Below are 19,963 nucleotides of genomic sequence, written 5' to 3' on the forward strand. Positions count from 1 at the left end.
CTGGGGGAGAAGACTGATGAGAAGAGGGAGAGGTGGGCTGGGTAGAGAGACCGGAGATCAGAAGCAACGGGGGATGAATAGAAAACAGAAGGGCAGGCAGAGATGCAGCAAAAGCAAAAGGAAGAGATGGACAAAATGTCTTTGTAAGTCACTGAGAAGCAATGTTATCCCCAGAAAAGCTGAATCAGGCATCCAGCAGTGGTAGGACATTAGAGAAGAGTTTAGAGCTCCCAGCCTAACACAAGAAAATATCATTAAGGGGTGGGTAGAGGGTGATCTTAGTTGATAACCCCAACTCTTCATTTTTCACCTGGGCCCTGTTCCAATTTAACAAGTATAGAATAATAGAATCATAGAACTGGGAGGGACCTCAAGAGGTCATCTAGACCAGTGCCCTGCACTCATGGCAGGACTAATTATCTAGACCATTCCTGACAGGTGTTTGTTTAACCTGCTCTTAAAAATCTCCAGTGATGGAGATTCCACAACCTCCCTAGGCAATTCCAGTGCTTAACCACCCTGACAGGAAGTTTTTCCTAATGTCCAACCTAAACCTTCCTGGCTTCAATTTAAGCCCATTGCTTCTTGTCCTATCCTCAGAGTTTAAGAAAAACAATTTTTTTTCTTCCTCCTCCTTGTAACAATCTTTTACATACTTGAAAACTGTGATCATGTCCCCTCTCAGTCTTCTCTTCTCCAGACTAAACAAACCCAATTTTTTCAATCTCCCCTCATAGGTCATGTTTTCTAGACCTTCAGTCATTTTTGTTGCTCTTCTCTGGACTCTCTCGAATTTGTCCACATCCTTCCTGAAATGTGGTGCCCAGAACTGGACACAATACTTCAGTTGAGGCCTAATCAGAGCAGAATAGAGTGGAAGAATTACTTCTCGTGCCTTGCTTACAACACTCCTGTTAATACATTCCAGAATGATGATTGCTTTTTTTGCAAGTGTTACACTGTTGACTTATATTTAGCTTGTGGTCCACTATGACCCCCAGATCCCTTTCTGCAGTACTCTTTCCTAGGCAGTCATTTCGTATTTTGTATGTGTGCAGCTGATCGTTCCATCCTAAGTGGAGTACTTTGCATTTGTCCTTATTGAATTTCATCCTATTTACTTCAGACTATTTCTCCAGTTTGTCCAGATCATTTTGCATTTTAATCCTATCCTCCAAGGCACTCACGACCCCTCCCAGCTTGGTATTGTCCTCAAACTTTATAAGTGTACTCTCTATGCCATTATCTAAATCATTGATGAAGATATTGAACTGAACCAGACCCAGAACCGATGCCTCCGGGACCCCAATCGTTATACCCTTCCAGCATGACTGTGAACCACTGATAACTACTCTCTGGGAATGGTTTTCCAGCCAGTTATGCACCCACCTTATAGTAGCTCCATCTAGGTTGCATTTCCCTAGTTTGTTTATGAGATGGTCAAGCAGGACAGTATCAAAAGCTTTACTAAAATCAAGATATACCACGTCTACCACTTCCCCCTTATCCACAAGGCTTGTTACCCTGTCAAAGAAAGCTATCAGGTTGGTTTGACATGATTTATTTTTGACAAATCCATGCTGACTGTTACTTATCAGCTTATTATCTTCTAGATGTTTGCAAATTGATTGCTTAATTATTTGCGCCATTATCTTTCTGGGTACAGAAGTTAAGCTGACTGGTCTAATTCCCTGGGTTGTCCTTATTTCCCTTTTTATAGATTGGCACTATATTTGCCCCTTTCCAGTCTTCTGGAATCTCTCCCGTCTTCCATGACTTTTCAAAGATAATAGCTAATGGCTCAGATATCTCCTCAGTCAGCTCCTTGAGTATTTCAGGATGCATTTCATCAGGCCCTAACTTGTCCAAGTAATTTTTAACTTGTCCTTTCCCTATTTTAGCCTCTTCTGATCCTACCTCATTTTCACTGGCATGAACTACGTTAGACGTCCAGTCACTACCAACCTTCTTGGTGAAAACCGAAATGAAGTCATTAAGCACCTCTGCCATTTCCACATTTTCTGTTGTTGTTTCCCCCCCTTATTGAGTAACGGGCCTGCCCCGTCCTTGGTCTTCCTCTTGCTTCTAATGTATTTGTAGAATGTTTACTTGTTACCCTTTATATCTTTAGATAGTTTGATCTAGTTTGTGCCGTGGCCTTTCTAATTTTGTCCCTACATACTTGTGTTAATTGTTTATATTCATACTTTGTAATTTGACCTAGTTTCCATTTTTTGTAGGACTATTTTTTTTTTATTTTGAACATCCAGAACAAATCCTGCAATGGTAATAATCCTGCCTAACCACCTGTATGTGAGGATTATCTATCTTCCTCCTGCTAGGGCTGAGTCATGGCCTATTTTTGAGCCCTTCTGCACAGCTGATCTATAGATTGCTTGTTTGGGCTGAGGTTTGGGCTGAGGTTAAGTGGCCACAAGTGGCACCAATTACTGCAGGCTCTCTTAGGGGCTTGGAAAATCTAAACATAGAAGCTCATGAGTAAAAATAAGGTAATGAAAGAAGGCTGGTGTGATCACAGTGTATCCATTATCTCTGTAAGACACTTGGCCAGGAAGGTACTGCCAGAGAGATGCAGGGATTAGAAATTTAAAACAAAAACTTCAGGCCTATCATGGGTCAGATCAAAGGACACAGTAAGGGTTAATGGAGGGTATAAAAGAGAAATGATATCAATTAGTTTTCAAAAATCCCATCAGGCTTGCAAAAATCATTTTGAGAGACTCAGGGCCAGATCGTCAGACTTCAATGACGTGAAATTGATTCGCACCAGCTGAGGATCAGGCACCCAGCTTGAGATGCACTGGAGGAAACTTTGCAGGACTGACCCTTAAATGTGGTGAGAATCATGTCCTTTAGTTACTTTACCTTTGGTCAGCTGTTTGCTACCCAGGTTAATTGCCTCAAAATGTTATTTCAGCACTGCAAGAGGGAAAGAAAGAACTGGATACATATTTTAAAATGATAAAATGTCAGCAGACTGCTAATATTACCTCTTTATTCTTTCTTTTTCTTCATGGTTTAATAAAGCACAGTTCCATAATGCTTAAAAAGCTAATGCTGGGGCTGAAGTGAAATTTACAAGTCATGGTCTTGTGTCTTTGCAAGTCTGTTTAACAGGTGTTAGCATAAAAACTGCCCAGATGGCTCCGATCCTCAGAGCAAAGCCAGTCTCTTAATAATTTCATTCTTCACCATTAGAGGACAAAGTCTTCGCTCTGCCCAGCTGGTAAATATATGCATCAAACTCCCTCAGTGGTTGCCATTAAAACATCACCACAGTTGCTTCAGAGTCATATTTGAGATATAACAATATTTCCTGCAGTATTTCAGACCCATAAAGTCCTAGACAAGCATTCAGGAAACTGAGCTTAGATAAATAACTGGCAACTTTGCTGTCAGGGTCAGAGGGGCTGAGGACCAAATGGGCATTGGAGACTGAACTATTCCTAGTAGTGGTTCCCCTGGGTAGATCACAATTAAGATACATTGGCAAAATACCATCAAGGAAGCTTGGAGAGCAGCTACTGTGCTGTTCCTGTTCTATGGATAAATAAAGGATTTCCCCTCTAAGAATGTCAGCCTAGCACGTTTAACAAATGTACCCTGCTTGTGGAATGAGAGGATGGTCATGCTTAATAGCTGATCCAGAGCCCACTGAGATCAATGCAAAGATTCCTGTTGATTCGAATAGGCTTTGAATCAAGTCTTTATTTCCAGTGTGCCTTCTGGATAGGTACGGTACATAAGCAAAGGTGTGCAAGGGACGTGTTTATTGCTGGTTGCTGGCTGGAGATTATTTTTCTGTGCATGGCCAGGCCACCTTTGGAACATTCTAACCCTGGTTATGTTTTAAAAAAAACAAAACCTTTTGTCTCCAGGACTTGCAAAATCCCAGAGACAGGCACTAGGAGATATTTTATTTTTCCAGGGGAAGACCATAAGCCTTGATGAAAAATGTTTGCATAATAGAGACAGGAAGCTTTAAAAGCAAGTCAGAAAACTGTCTGAATATGTTCAGTATCTCTCTCATATATTCAGTTTTAATCAGACTTTGTTGGCTGATGGGGGACAAGAGCGTCTGTTACTGTACATCTCCAGAATGCTGCAATCTAAGGAGACAAATGAATTATTTTAGCCATACCAAGGTTATAGCAGCAGGAGCTCAGTGAAGAATATGTCTGCAGCAAGTAAATATCTTTATGCATCAGCCAATGAGAGTGTTCCTTCTGTGCATGTAGTTAGGTTTCGTTTGGCTTACAAGAGGAAAAAGCCATGCAATCCACTAATGTCCATTAATCTGCCGTGTGAGAGTTCTACTTTGGATACCTTGTTTTCCTCTAAGGGCCTAATTCTCTTTAGTTAGAAATATATTCAGGACTGCTGTTACCTTTGGCACTCAGTTCCACACATTAATTACCCGCTATGCTAAGGAATGTCTCCCAGAGGCTCAGCCCTTTCTTAGCGTCAGATCATAACCACTTTTGGAAATTGCTGGTACCTCTGTAATAGCTCTGTCCCCTCCACCTTTCCTAGACCCTCAGAATTGTATCTGCACCTCTGTCGTGCCCTCCTTAATCTGCTCTTCGGTTGTGTTCATTAGATTAGCTTTCCTAACCGCCCAATATCTATTACCCCAGAACCCCCTTCCTATGTAACAGACTAGGGCATTCAGACATGGTTGTGCCAGCTCTTCGTGCAGCACTACTTCTGCCTGGTGCTCTGTTCCTGCATTCTAATGCTGTTTGATTTCCAAGTTACTATAAGACACGGAGTTAACGGGATTAGGTTTCTGTCTAAACCCAGTTGTTGTTGTGGTGACTTGCAGTCTGGGACCATTTCAAGGCATCTCCTACCATTTCTCTTTACATTGGGCTACATTCCATTCCATGAGCTACTCACACCATAGTGCCTCGTTAATCTGTTTCTTCTTTGCTATGGGCTAGCCCTATGTGTGGAGTTCTTTGGGGGAGAGTGTTCTGGAGTATATCATATCATAGGGTCACCTTTTCATGCTGCAAGAAAGGGGGCTCTTTGGCTTTCCTGAGGCAGGCTGGGAAAGCTAGAAGTCTGTCTGACATTCAGTACAGCCCCTGTCAGCCAGTCAGAGCTGCCCCTGCACAGCGGCATCAAGGACTGGATTTTCTGCTTAATGGAATCTCTTCAAATACTTGGTGCCTGAGTCCTTGCCACGGGGCGGTGATGGGAATAGTGCTACAGCTACGTAAGTGTTCGGAGTTGAGTGCCAGTTGACACTTTTCAGCGTTCCAGATCGGCTGTGACACAGATGATTTTGGAGCGGAATGGCGAGGGGAGATTGATTGGCTTCCCAAACCGTGGGGAGATCTTTTAACTGGCCTTTGTTGGGAAGCAGTAATATTAAAAATAACCCCCCCCACACACAGTCCCAAACTTAACCTCAGTTCATGCCAGTGGTGGATAACAGAACCCCACTGTTATCCAGGGGGAGTGTTGGCTCACAATGTGCTTCTTCCTGGGCTTGCAAACATCTTTCCATGGCATGATTCGAGGCAGTTGGTGTTGGTTGAACAGAGGGGACAATCTCTGCATGGGAAATGCTGGTGCAATTTAGAGCTGAGTCAGTAGTGACTGGTTCGTGCACTCTCTCACACACACAGATTTTCTGCTGCATATGGTGTCCCTAGGAATGGTGTCCACATTTTAAAAGCCTTTTATGTTAAAGTGCCACATATCACACAGTCATGAGTGAAAGATCCACTATGCAATTTACAGAGCTGAACTCAAGACCTGAGCTTGCTTTAATGATTTATTAAACCAGCAAACTGCACGGTCTTTGTCTTTCATTCTGGATTAGATTGCAAGCAATTTTTGTGCTGAATTAATTGTTCTCAAGAAATCAAGAGTCACCTGGTTTTGTAATGTTTCCTCTCCGTAATAATTGCAAAAGTGAAAAATCTGGGTTTTATTGCTTAGATGAACAAGAGTAAATTTTACTTTTCCCTATAGGACTTCACCATTATCTCAGATGTTTGTGCAAAAATGTTGAAATGTTCTTACTTAAAGCTAATATTTGTTTATGATGCAGTTGATTTAAAGGCTTTAATTTATGTGATTACGTTCCCAATCCTGCAAACGCTTGCACATATGGTGTCCCTAGGAATGGTGTCCGTAGCCTCTGTTTGCCAGAGGGTGGAGATGGATGGCAGGAGAGAGATCACTAGATCATTACCTATTAAGTTCACTCCCTCTGGGGCACCTAACGTTGGCCACTGTCGGCAGACAGGATACTGGGCTGGATGGACCTTGGGTCTGACCCAATATGGCCATTCTTATGTTCACATATGAGTAACCTTAAGTGTGTGAAAAGCTCCATTGAACTCCAATCAACGGGACTGCTTACACACACAAGTGTTTATAGGGTTGAGACCTATAGATGTCAGCATTTAAAGCAACAAAAATACAGCTCGGATGTAACCATGTCACTAGTAGGTAACAAATGCCTAGGCCTTTTCAATTCACCTCTCCTGTCTTGGATTTTTTAGGTTGCATCAGGTGAATTTTGATGCTCCCACCTGCGAAGGCAAACGACGAGAAACGCTCTCGCTAATAGGGGACTTCTCTTCTTCTGCAGAATTCTTCGTCACTATCGCGGTCTTTGCTTTCCTCTATTCCTTGGCAGCCACTGTTGTTTACATTTTCTTCCAGAACAAATATCGTGAAAACAACAGGGGGCCTCTAATTGTAAGTGGAAATTTTCAGTGTCCTGAAATCTGTCTTTTTCCTGTTAGATTTTTGGTGCTTGTGTTTGTTGTCTTGTTGGAGAATTGATGAGTGTCCCACTTCCTTGTGCAGCTCTTGACTCTGATACTTTAATGTTGATTTAATCATTTGGGACCATGAGAATAGGGATGATGGAAACACATGGCCCATATAAATATAATTTGGTCTCAATCCTGTGAGTATGTGTGGTACATTATGCCCGTTGACTTCAATGAGACTTTTCAATTGTGTTGTAAGTGTTTTCAGGATAGTGGTGAAGCTACTGGTGGAATGTGGGGTAGTGGTGAATGGATGGTCTGGGAAGGAGAGACTGCTGAGGCCAGGAAGAAGTAGGCAGGTGGAAAAGCAGAGGGAGAAAATAAATCTCTAGGAGCAATACAGATCTTAGAGTGACCCTAACAGGCCACTAAAATGATGCCTTGGAATCCAAGTTTAACCCTGAAGACAGCTTGTTTGATGATTTAGCAGCTACATCCACATCTAAATTTTAGACCATTATCTGCTGTAGATGTGTTGAGAATGCGACAGGGGCCTAAGCTACTGTGTAGTCAGCTAGAAATATTTTGCTCCCTGGGATGGGGTTTTGTCACATCATTTGTGGAATGTTTCTGGGGCTGGTTCTGCAGCATCACACTGTCCTCCATGCTGAGTTCCCCATACTCAGATGCACAGTTCCATACTGGGTCTTAGTTTATCCCCCTATTTAAGCTAACAGGATTTTGTAGCTGCTGCTTCAGTGCACCATAGCTGTGGTTGTTTCTCTACAAAGACTGATTCTTGTGAGGTCAGAATAAAAATCAATGGCTATTAAATAACCACTTTATAATAAATCAGTCTTTTAGGGTCCTTTTCTTCCTGGGTTCCATTCGCACTTGAATGCATCGTGAATCGTGAGATGCCCTTTGGTCTGTTTATTCAGATAATCTCTGCATATTTGAGCCTCACGCTACACTCGCTTTTAATTGGTTCTGTGAATGTGCAAGCTTTTATGGGAACCCACTTGTGTCTTGTCTCCTTATTAACATATAGAAGTCTTCCCTCCAAAGATGGTAGAGGAGAAAAAGGACATACTAGGGTGAGTTGTGAAACATAAGGCTACGGAGAACAATTAAATTAGAGAGGAGCTTAAGGGAAAAAATTTAGCTCTGGATTTCAAATGCCCTAAAGTTCATTGAGGCTGGCGGGGGGAGGGATCCAGGCTATTTGGTTCAGAACTGTTTCTACAATGACTCATAGTTTTACATGCATAATAAAAACACAAGGTAAATAAAAGCAAAATACTATAAATTACCAATATAGAACGGATGTACCTATTAAAGGAAATATCTAGAATAAAAGTAATGAAAGAAGAAAAATGGGAAGGTAGCATTAATGTCTTTTTAGTGCTGGCTGAAAAATTTTTCTTAAAAAAAAATATGTCTATTTTGAGCTATTCAACTTTTTTGCAACATTCAGAATTTCCAACATTTTGACAAATTGTTTTAAAATAAAAAAATATTAGTTTCAATTCCCATCTAATGAAATAAAAATGCAAGTGTTTTGGGTTTGGGGTTTTTGTCTCTCCTTTTCCTCTTTTCACACTGGAGGGCAAAATATTTACTGGAAAAGGTGAGGGAGAAGGAGGGGAAATCCCTAAAAAAAAGTGAAATCCAAACATTTTTTGCTTCGATTCCATTTGATTTTATTTGAATTAAGTACTTTTTTATTTCAAGTTGCTTAATCAGAAAATCTGAATATTCCACAGGAAAAAATCTGAACAAAATGAAAAATTTTGGTTTCAATTTTGTTGTGGAAAATAATTCACATTTTTTGACCAACTCCAATCACTACAGAAAATAACTTACAACAAGGAGAGTGGAAAAATCATACTAAAATCTCAGAATACCATCTCAGAATACCAAGTTTGTTTTTGCATGATATTTTACTGTTAAGAATATCACTGCCATATTGCTTCCAAAATTCATTCAAAATCCGTGATGCAGTCACGGGTAACAGTTTAGTATTAATTCACTGTGTTCTATTTAACCAATTGTAATGGAGTCCAGGGGTTAAATTTAATAGGCTTCTGTGGCTAATGTTGTTGTTCACAGTTTTTCCATCTGTAAAACAAGGATAATTTACATTACTCATATGGGTGTTCTAAATATTAAGCCGTCCATTTGCATGGTGTTTTAAAGATGTAACCAGCTGTTGGTGCTGAATATTGTTATGAAGTGTCATTGGAGCATCACATCTTGCTGGGTATCTTAATAATGAATACACATGAAAATTTCAGAGAAGTTATAGTAACTTGCTGAGATTTTTTCTCTTGGAAATATCATTAAATGCAACTTTTAACTGGCCTGTCCATTTACACAGCATGGTCGGGAGCATAGTAACCATTACAAAATTATGCTGACAATTATTGACCCTCTTGGTTATCTCATTGAGTACTTGTACTTCCCTGCCTGTCTCTATCCATCTGTCCAGCTCCTTGGGGCATAGACTGTCTTTATGTTTTGTGTTTGTGCAGCGCCTAGCACAATGGGCTCTGATCCAAGACCAGAGTTCCTAGGCACTACCATAATATATATAAATTAATAAAATTAATAATTTGTACATGTAATGAGATTGATTGGGAGTGTTTGGATGCTGGCAACAGAGAATTCTTGAAGAGGTTTCCTCAAAGAAAACAAACTAGTTCTTAATCTTCTCTTCAGGTTGGAGAGACCAATCTCTATTACAGAGATAACATGGGTGGCACAAATCAACACCGAGTAACCCTGCCCTTCCCATTTCAGCCAGAAACACATCTCCTAGTCAATTGTGGAGAATCTGCCACCTCTCCAAGTGAGAGGGAGAAAATGGGAGTAATGCCTCAGTCACTAAGCCCAGTGGAAAAGAGAAGTGATTTTGAGACACAGTAATTTAAAACGTCTCTACCTGAAGCAGTTAGTGGAGTGGTAAGGCACAAAGAAGCAAAAGAACGTCAGCAATCAGGTGGCCAGTTAGTCTCCGTTCTTTTCACCTTCAGGCCTAGCTGCTCCCCCTAACCATCTACTGGTTCCAAAAGAAGGCAGACATAGGAAGACAAGTGGAGGGAAGACATTAAAATCCCTGCTCTGTGCAATGGCAAAATATCATCAAAACAGAGAGCCCAAGAGGCAGAACCTACAAAGGAAGAAAAAGCAGGCATAGCCAGACCTCATTCAAGGGCCTATATCACTTGAGTTTACTTCCCAGTATGAAAATTAAAAGTGCAAACCAGTATCCTTTATGGCACAAGTCCATGTAGCCCATATAACGGTGAAATATTGGCAGTGAAAAGCCTGTAACACACCTTTCAGTTGCAGGTTGATGTTGCAGTGGAATGTAGTATCCAGGAAGATCTATCCAGATGTATGGCTACCTTTGATCCCTGAGATGCTGATCCTCCCAAAGACCATTATTCTACAACTCTAGAATGTTCTGAGCAGCGTTGAAGCAATCTAAGAGGCCTCCTGTTCACATCACTAGAGATACATAGAGCAATTGTCAGTTATTTCCTCTAATCACCGGGGACAGGCACTCCTAGTGCCATTTCTATAATGCATTTTTTCCTGCTCCTGCAGGTAGAAGATGATCATGATTTCAGTCTTCACCTTTGTTCTTGTCCCTGATCCCAGACTGACCTTGAACAAAAAACCCCACCCCTTTTAAACTTCACTCTCACTCTTGAATTGACATTTGTTCATTCTGTGATTACTGCCGCCTTTAAACTTCACGCTTCAGGGAGCTGCTTTTTTCTTTTTTCAGGGTTTTAAAATAAATTCTATAGGAAAAATGGGGAAAAAGCTGTGTCACTTGAAATTTTAAAAAAAGGACAGAAACCCTGAAATAGACAATAGGAGCACTGCCAATGAATCAAATCGCATTGAGCCTAATTTAAAGTAAAGTATAGTATCAATAGAACAAATTAAATATTTTAATTCCTTGCAGGAACAAGAAAATTACATAGCATATATTTTGGTAATTAAAGGTTTTAAATAGTATGAAAAAGCAATCTTTATTACCGTGACAACCCAGAAATCATTAGATGTGTATATTTGTACAAATAATTTATACTATTTGTGTGTTAAGGTTCTCAATAAACATCACTTTAATTGAAGCTTATATTTTCTTGAAAAGGACAGAACAGTAAGAAATCAAGCATTATTGGGATTAAATATTTCCAATAACGGAAGATTTCAGTTCCCTCTGCCACCAGTCTGTTGATAATGTTAAAGACAATGCAGGTAGTGATGCCTATCAGTAAAGTTTCCATTATAAGCCCCTGTTTTCAGTGACTTATTACTCTACCAAATTTTAACCATTTAGGTTGAAATTTTCCATGCAAGGCATCTGCCTAAGGTTGAACTTTTTTGAAAAGTTTCAACACTACCGGTTCAATTGCTTCTGAGAACAATGTTTTGGAAAAATACATTGTTTTTCCATGTTAAAAACATTCGTACAGCCATTTCGTTGAGATGCTCTAGCACTGCCTGGGGTCAGGGTTGTGCTTTTTGTCACTGCTTTGAAGATATGCCCACATTGGACCAAGTTATAAGCCTCTGAAAAATCTCAGTTTGCACCTACTCAGTAGAGACTTGTTACTGATTGACAGCTAAATTGTCTGAAATTGTCTACATGGACTTGTGCCAGTGTCTGAAAGCCTGTGCTGTGTCACACAGAGGCACAAAGTAATCCACCATCTGTGCAGTTTCCTTCATGCAGCCAATGAAATTGTTGCTTGCTGTGGAGTAAGGGTTTGTGATTGGTGGAGTTATCTCTGAGTGGTCTAAGACTTGTGGCATAGAATAGATACATACCTTACTGTAGCTGTACAATGTACACGTGTAGTTTGTAAAGGCAAAATGCCTGAGAACTTAAAATGGGAGAGTAACAGACTGCCAGTCCCTGGGATGATTCAAGTTGGTGATAACCTAGGCAAAATTGTTCTCAGCTAAGCTTGTAGTGCTTTCCATCGCTTCACACAGACTCAACAGACATTCTGGGCTTCAGAGTGACACCCGGTGACAATCCTAGAATCTTATATAGATTCCTTCTGCACTAAGTATGCTCTGTCCCCCCTCAGCTCCTGCATGCTGACCACACTGAGCTTGGGCTTATCCTCACAGAGCAATTGAGCAGGCTCTAGCCCAAGGCTGCGCTGGATTTTCCTTGTAATTGTTTCCTCTGACTGCTGGCCTCTGTGGTACCAGGCACAGGACCTGAAAGCAGGGAGCCTGTCTCTCCTTTCTCTCAGTGCAGGCCCCCACCCAGACAGTGTGGCAGAGAAGGCGGGAGCTACCTGACTCAAATGCAGATGGGAGAAAAAGAGGAAGGGGAGAGGGAGTGGGGTTTGGAAAGAGAGCCATGACTGGGGGACAGGAGTAAAGGGAGCAGAAGACAGGGCAGAGGGGACAAGAGCAGTCTTAATTCTGGCATTTCCTGACTTTTGGGTGCTTGACTTTGCAACCGCAATGTTCTTTTAACATAGTTTTTTGGATGTAATAAGTATGCACAGTATGTACTGAGCTGTTTGTTAATAATTAATTATAAGCATCAGTCACATTTGACTCTGCAGATGAACTTCGTTTTCTTTCAAAATCCTAAATAACACGCACATTCTAAATATAAGTCTGGGTCCATCTCAAGGAATGAAAAAGTAGGGGAACAAATATAAAGGAAAAGCTATTTGAGTGACGGATTAGTATTCAACAGCCAGGAATATTTTTAAAGGAATTAATTACACAGGTGACCTGGACTCTAATGGGCATAGAGTCTCATTCTGAGATTTACCAAAAAAAAAAAAAAGTAATTTTCTGAGACATCCATTACTCAGGGCAGGTATCTAATCTGAGACTGATGGCTCTGTTTCTGAGCACATTACAGTGGAGTGACTCTATTATCTTGCAGGGAGTCGCTCCTGATATACACTGGTCTGAGATCAGAATCAGGCTGGATAATCGTAATGCATTCCAGTCTCATCTATTTCAATAATGTACTGAAAAACTATATACTCTCAGTCATTGACAAGCAGATAGGAACCAATCCAATTAAGCCATACAAAGCTTTTGGGAATGTGGGGTAGGCAATGGAATATTTCCATCAAGTCCTGAATGGGAAACTGTTTGGGGGACATTCATAATCTGCATCAGTCAGTAGATATCACTCCATCATCTTGTTTTTCTTCACAAGCTTCTCCATGTGTACACCACTTAGAATATGTAATGTGACAGCTATATTACATTGTATCTTCATCTGCTTTTACTGTTTTCTGGGGGAGAGTTATAGGTCATCCTAAAAAATCACATACATGTAATTGTCCTTGAATGTAACTTTAATATTCAAATCAATTACAATCACTGCACAAATTACTAAGAGCATTAGAAAACTGATACTGATGCAGGCTATGAAAATGATTACAAAACTGAAGAGAGACTTCTCACATGCAAAGTGATCAGTGGATACATCCCATTGATAATACACATAAAAATTAGTGGATGTAAGTTTCCAAATGCAAAAGGATGAGGTCTTTCCTTAGTCTCTGGAATTCAGTGAATAATTAAAACAAACAGGAGGTTATTTGGTATTCTACATATAGTATGTAACAATTACAAATATGTACATTTAAAACAATACTGTCTATTTTTCTCTTCCTCACAAGGTATCCTCTGCTGCATATTTTTAAACTTTGTCCTCCTTTTGTAGTTTAGAAATCAGTAAGAATTCCCATAAACATCCAGAGAAGAAAACAAATACACAGAACAATGATCGCCTCTTTACAATTAAAACAAAAATGAAAGCTACCAAGCAACTTAAGGAGTCTGTGCATTTCAACGTGACATTTCCAATCCGCATTTGTCATTTCCTTTTTAAAACACAAGACTGTTTTACTGCGTGCTTTATTAGAATAGAATGTGCGTCGTCTCTTCGAACCAAGAAGGTTCCAACTGTATCTGTCAGATTCTTAATGTTCCAAACTATCATGGTTTATCATCACAGAGCTAAATCATCACACCTGAAGTATTATTTTATTTTACTATTCAAAGAAGTTACACTCTTGTCCAAGCTTCAGTTACCCATAGCTTAAAACAAGTAAAATGCAGATTTACTTTGGGCAGGGGCAAGAGAAAGAACAGACAATTGCCCATCTTGCAGGCCAAAGGCAGAGTCTGGAAAGTCTTCATTTTCCTCTTCACTGATCCCTCAGAACTTTGCGAGTTTCCATACCAGAATATGGCAGGCTGCTAGCAAGCTCCATCAGTGAAAAGGCAAAAAGGATACAGCCAGCTCTCTGGACTTCTTTTCCTTTAACTTTATACTCTGGTTCAGGGGCTTCCTCATCCTGAGAATTTGCTGATAGACAGGCATCAATTTTGACTGAGGGGGAAATCGTTTTTCAGACTCTGTGAAATCCGCTCCAAGCCTTTCCTTATCCCTAGGCATATGAATCTCGTAGAAAACCTTATGCCAGATCTAGATGTCTCTCCAGCATGGTCAGATTTATGTGGGGGGAATTCACCAATCCAGGAAGTATTTTCAGAACAATATTATATGACAGGAGGAAAAACAGGTAGCCAATGTACTACCTGAAATTTAAAAAAAAAAAAAGGCTTACAGGCTTCTTTTAAAGGTTAACAGAAGGGAAGGTGAAGACATGTGTAGCTGTGACTTTTGGCATTAAGGAATGTGATCGCATGCAGTAGGGGGCTGTACATTTATTTTCCGAATAGTTTGTTACCGTTTTTCAAAAAGTAGTCTGAAAAATGGATTGTGTTACCTTGCACATTGCAAACCTTTCAGTAGAGGTTGAAATTGTGCTTCCTTATTGAATCTAAGAACAATGAGAGAGAGTGCGGAACATCCATTCTAAGGACAATTGGTTAGTAAATACGAATTTTCAAATCCAAGTAATAGTCTGACATTCTGATAAATACAGAAAAACCTCATATGCAGTCCTAGAACTTTAAGCAAGAATCTACACCCAAGGGAAGCCTGGTTTCCAAGTGTCCGCAAGGAAGCTATAATTTAGAGCTGAGTCAAATCTTTTGTACAGGGGAGCACCTCAAAGGAAAGTGCTGGTAGGCATTGTTATTTTTCATTCATTTGAATTACAGCAGTGCCCAGAGGCCCCAACCATGATACCAAGATCAGGGCCCCGTTGTCCTACACTTTTATTTCATAAGAAATCGCCCAAGCCCTGAAGAATTTACAGTCTAAATACACAAGAAATAGGCTGGGAGAAGGGTAATACTATTGTCCCCATTGTACCAAAGGAGAACGTTTACACCCCAAACTGGAACATGCTAATATAGAGCTGACTTTGTCTCCAGACAAGGGGCACTTTGTATGGCTGAAGGAACGTGTGTATTCTGGAAATGAATGGAAAGGCAATCCTTGCCAGAGGATGTTGTGAAGGCCAAGTCTATAACAGGGTTCAAAAAAAGAACTAGATAAGTTCATGGAGGATAGGTCCATCAATGGCGATTAGCCGGGATGGGCAGGGATGGTGTCCCTAGCCTCTATTTGCCAAAAGCAGGGAATGGGCAACAGGGGATGGATCACTTAATCATTACCTGTTCTGTTCATTCCCTCTGGGGCACCTGGCACTGGCCACTGTCGGCAGACAGGATACTGGGCTAGATGGACCCAGTGTGACCATGCTTATGCATATGCTCTAAAGTCTGCTATGTGATTGTGCCTATCTTAACATACATAGGTACAAATGTTGCTGCTGTTCATCAATGCCCTCGATGCCATCAGACTTGGTGACCTCCCGCAACACTGAAGTGTGGAAGGTGGCAACACTCATGGCAAAGTAGCGTTTGTGAATTTGACTGCCATTGGTTTGAGAGATGCTCTTGTTCTTGTATTTTGAGGGCAGTGGGGTGAATGCCATAGTCACTCCTATGACAGCTCATTTTAAGGTTTTATCCTCTAGTACATGCTGGCAACAAACTTCCACACCATTAACCAATAAACAGAGGCTGAGTTTTCATTGAGGCGTCCTAGGAATCAGGCCATCTCCACACTGATCATTGCACTGTGGGACAGGAGCTGGAGGGCTGTTTGCACCATGTGTGCTAACACGATAGTGAGATCCATCCACACGGAAAGGATTAAGGCTACAAAGATTGAGCATCAATTGCTGTTTGTCCTGGTGAAGCATAGTCTATGTGGCATGATTGTAAACAGATTGGAGCACCTGGGAGAGATCTACAACTAGTATGAATTGGTGTAGCTTCAATAGAGCCATGCTGATTGGCACCCGCTAAAGATGTGGTCCTGTGTGTGTGCATGCAAGTTGCATGTCAGTAGATTAACAGGGAGCAAATGGAATTTAGCATCTTCAACTTAAACAGGTGCTCCCTGATATATTGTAAATATTTACATATATTTTGTCAAACCAAGACATCTGTGGAGTGGGCACTAATGAATGGAAATGCTACAGAGAATCTAAAAGCTTTTCTTGAAAACAAGGGAGAGTTACTGTCTCTTTGCAGTTAAGAGTGATAGGTTTTTCTTTGTGAGATGGATAAAGGAGAGTTAAATGCATGTAATGAGCAGGTACTGAATTGCACATAAAACTTAGACAAACTTGCTAGGGCTGGTACAATGGGTGGAGGATGTTCCACAGTTTTTTGTCGGTTCAATTTGTGTGGTTTTTGCATCTCTCTCTCTCTCTGAAATGGTTCTAGTAAGTTCCAGTTTCAAGTTGAAATTTTGCATTTTCCAAATTTCACAAGGAAGTGCTATGGTAGCGATCTTTGGCTATTTTGGGCTGGGACGGGGGGTGGGAAGACCAACGGGAGAGCTTCTGTTGTTGTTGACTGACTCAGAGCTCACCAAATTCAGATACTTCCTCTGAGAAATTCATTCACAGTAACTTCTCCTAACCCTCTTAGCCACCTGAGCTCAATTTAGACAGCAAGGGACCCAAAACCAATACTATGAGACTAATGTGATCAATCACAACAACGAGTGCAACTTGAAATTTGAAAAACAGTAATGCGGCACAAGTTTGACACCAAAAAATGTTTCTCAGTCATGATAGAAAAGATAAATCATGTAAAATTTCATTGAAAAAAAATAAAATGTCATAAAAGTGCTCCAATTAGGAATTTTTTTGCCAAACTCAAAACCAGACAACAAACTATTGTGCTATGAATATTAAATGCAATTCTTAACATTACCCTCTTGGATCTGCACAGTATATTTTAATTCAAGATTTCTGCTTTCCCTGACTGTGCAGCCCTTGCCTCTTTCCCAAAGGCACCTGCTGGAAAACAGCCAAGTGTGTGAGCTGAGATTTGAGAGAGAAACTTTGCAATGACGAGTGAACGGTAACCATGCAACAATACACGTTGGAGTGATCCATAGACATCGTTGAGGGCTAGCTACTAAAAACGCTTATTTTGTTCCAAAGAAAAAAATTGCTCAGGGGATATTAAACATTCAAAATGTAAGATTTGTTTTAGAATGCAGAAACTCAGGCTTTAACTACCAAGGAGAAATCCTCATGCTAAGCATTAAACTCGAGAATAACTTAGCTTGAAATTCTCTCTTATTTTCAGCAGGTTGTTATCTTGTAGCTCTGCTCCTCCTGGAGCTGTGCAAACATTCAGCCAGAAGCCCAAACCCACTTGAAATCAGAGTGGGTTCAGGTTCTAGCCAAAACCACGAAGGTCAGCCCAGACTGACAAACCTTTGGTAGACATAAGGTTGTTCTACTTACACAGTTCCCTTCTACCCAGCTAGTCATGTCTTCAAAGTCTTGGGACCTTGCATCCTGGTCTCCAGGGACGCTGGGACCTGCCTCTCTTCTGTGGCCTGCTAAAGGTGTCAATTAAAACACAAATTGTATTACCCTCTTGGCCTGCAATGTAGACAATCTGTTTGGCTTCAGGCATGACTCACCTTCTCTGGTATTTAGAATGGGGCAATGGTTTTTACTCAGCACCCTGGTTCCCAGAGCCCCACCTTCTGACATTCTCCTTCTGGCTGGACACACGTTGTGCCTGCCCTCCTGTACGTTTTCTCCCCATGCTCTGCGCCCCAGTTTGGAGCGGCATTTTTCTGTATCCCTCTCCCTAGATCGGGGTCTCATTTTACAACCTCGGACTGCCTTGCCATTTGTACCACCTGCTATAGAGTGACGTTTGACCAAATCACGGTTAGCCTGCACCAGCTTAAAACCTGTTTGTGTTAATACATTCCCAATCCAAAGCATCTGTGCCGCTGCAGAACAATCGCACAGGATTCGACAAACTGCAGCTCAGGGATCCAGCACATTTCAGCTGACTGTGTTGTCCGCTCTTGTTCCAAATGACGCTAGAGAAAGGAAAGGGATTAGCCAACGCACCTGATTGATAGTGAACACTACATTAGCTCTGAAAAGTCTCTGGCTGGAGGCACCTGCATGAAGTGCTTTGCCAGTTGTTAAGCTTTCCTTTCTTAGTAAGCTTAATCTTCATTATCAAGTTAGTTTCACTCAATTTGCTTCTACCCGCCTCAAATTTCTACCCAATGTTATTTAAAAAAACCCTTGACTTCCTCGGCTTGATTTAATTTCCAAGGTATTAAAATTCTGGCAGAATTAAGAAAAACAAATTATGCTTAATAAAAAAGGCTTGGATTGGAACCCCATGTGACATTTTATGTGCAATTTTGGTGTGCAATTAGATTACATACCAGGCCCTGTAAGAGTGGACCTCAGTAAATAAAATGCAAGTTGTACTAAATGTCAATTTAGCAATTATCTCACCAGTTTCAGCCCCAGTTACGATTTTTCAGGAAGATGTTTGCCTTTAAACCATACCCATAGGAGCTAGAGCGTGGGTTTTTTTAACTGCTTAAGCTTCAAAGAATAACATCTTTTGCTTGAGAATAAATGAATTGCTCTCAGGCCCAGCATTTTTACCCACCATGAAGCCCCTGGGTGTTGATATATTTGTCATCAATTCCGTAACACAAGCGTCAAGAGAATTCATCTTGGTAGCAAGAAGCAAGGTCAGTGTAAATCAAAGCATTGTAGCGTGGCCATTTAGCTGCTGCAGTCCTGTGTGTCAGGAAGGTTTGCCATTAAAAAATGTAGCTAGCTTTTGGCATTCTATTGAGGTGCAGTAAATTTAATCCTGTTTGTGAGGGTGAAGAAATAGCTTCCTCATTATTTCTTGTAAGCTTAGGGATTTGAGTGGCTTCCAGCATCAAAAGGACAAGGGGGGGAGGAGTGGGGGCGCAACTGAGGAGGTGACCCTCCTCTAAATTTAAAAATCACTTATGCTTTGCATGTCAGCCCACCATACTGCACTTTGTATTGCGTTCTTTCACTTCCAGTCATACCTCCCTTATATGTTAAGGCTGGGGGGAGGCGAAAGGGCAAGAGAGGGAAAGCAGCCTGCATGGGAGATGGTGGGATACCGAGACACAATCATGTAATGAGTTGTGCGTTAGACTCGCAACACGTCAACCATCTGCTGCAGACTGACAGATGGGATGAACAGTGACAGTAGAATGGCTCCTTAGTTTTAGCAGGACATAAAAAGCTTGAAAAATAACACTTTTTTTTTCCTCCCGAGACCCACACAGTAGCAATAGAGTTTGGTCACTTGTTCCTATAAAAAGTGAGAGTGTGTGTATGTGTATAGGCATGTCTGTAACAGAAAACAGGCAAAGCAGTTCAGAATAAATGCAGTTTCGGTCATTAGTGAGACTCATGAAGCCCTGAAGTTCATTCTCTTGTGGCCTCACATTGACAGGAAGTAGGTAATGGTGCTTGGTACCTTGCAGAATCAAGCCCTTGGAATGTTTTTGCTTGGTTGGTTTGCTGTTCCTAGTAGTGAAGGGCTAGTCAGCTTCAGAGGGCGCTCAGCTGAAACACTGATGCACAGTGACAGCATTTTGCAAAGGAACCCCTAAGCACACAGCATATGGTAACTGAGCTAAAATGAAGAAGCATTTTGTGGAACTGCTTGTATGGCCAGACTGAGAGTTCAGCTCTTACATCTAAATCAGGGCCAGATTTACAAATTCACTCACCACCCAGCAGCCTGCGTTGTGACGCTGAGGGACAGATTTTCAAGATAGTTCAGCATCCAGCAGGCTGGATAGATTCTTCTGAAAATCTGGCCACTTACTTAGAAACTTAAATTGGATCTGTGCTCATTTCATAGAATCATAG

General features: G+C 41.0%; 1 protein-coding gene and 1 long non-coding RNA gene across 3 annotated transcripts in view; one reads left to right on the top strand and one right to left on the bottom strand.

The window, feature by feature from the left end:
* The window catches only part of SYNPR (synaptoporin), a 174,035-nt gene that overhangs the window by 149,027 nt on the left and 5,045 nt on the right, over positions 1–19,963 (top strand). For both annotated transcript variants that reach the window (XM_074957388.1, XM_074957389.1), the window contains one exon: positions 6,543–6,741. In XM_074957388.1, the coding sequence (XP_074813489.1) occupies positions 6,543–6,741 (199 nt within the window). The remainder of the gene's footprint in view (positions 1–6,542; positions 6,742–19,963) is intronic.
* Positions 10,471–19,963, bottom strand: part of LOC141990360 (uncharacterized) — a 40,761-nt gene continuing 31,268 nt past the window's right edge. Inside the window, exons 2-3 of the long non-coding RNA XR_012640162.1 lie at positions 17,519–17,616; positions 10,471–10,570 (exon numbers count right to left, since the gene is read on the bottom strand). This is a non-coding gene — a long non-coding RNA (uncharacterized LOC141990360). The remainder of the gene's footprint in view (positions 10,571–17,518; positions 17,617–19,963) is intronic.

Source organism: Natator depressus, chromosome 7, assembly GCF_965152275.1.
Source record: "Natator depressus isolate rNatDep1 chromosome 7, rNatDep2.hap1, whole genome shotgun sequence".
Lineage (NCBI taxonomy): Eukaryota > Metazoa > Chordata > Testudines > Cheloniidae > Natator > Natator depressus.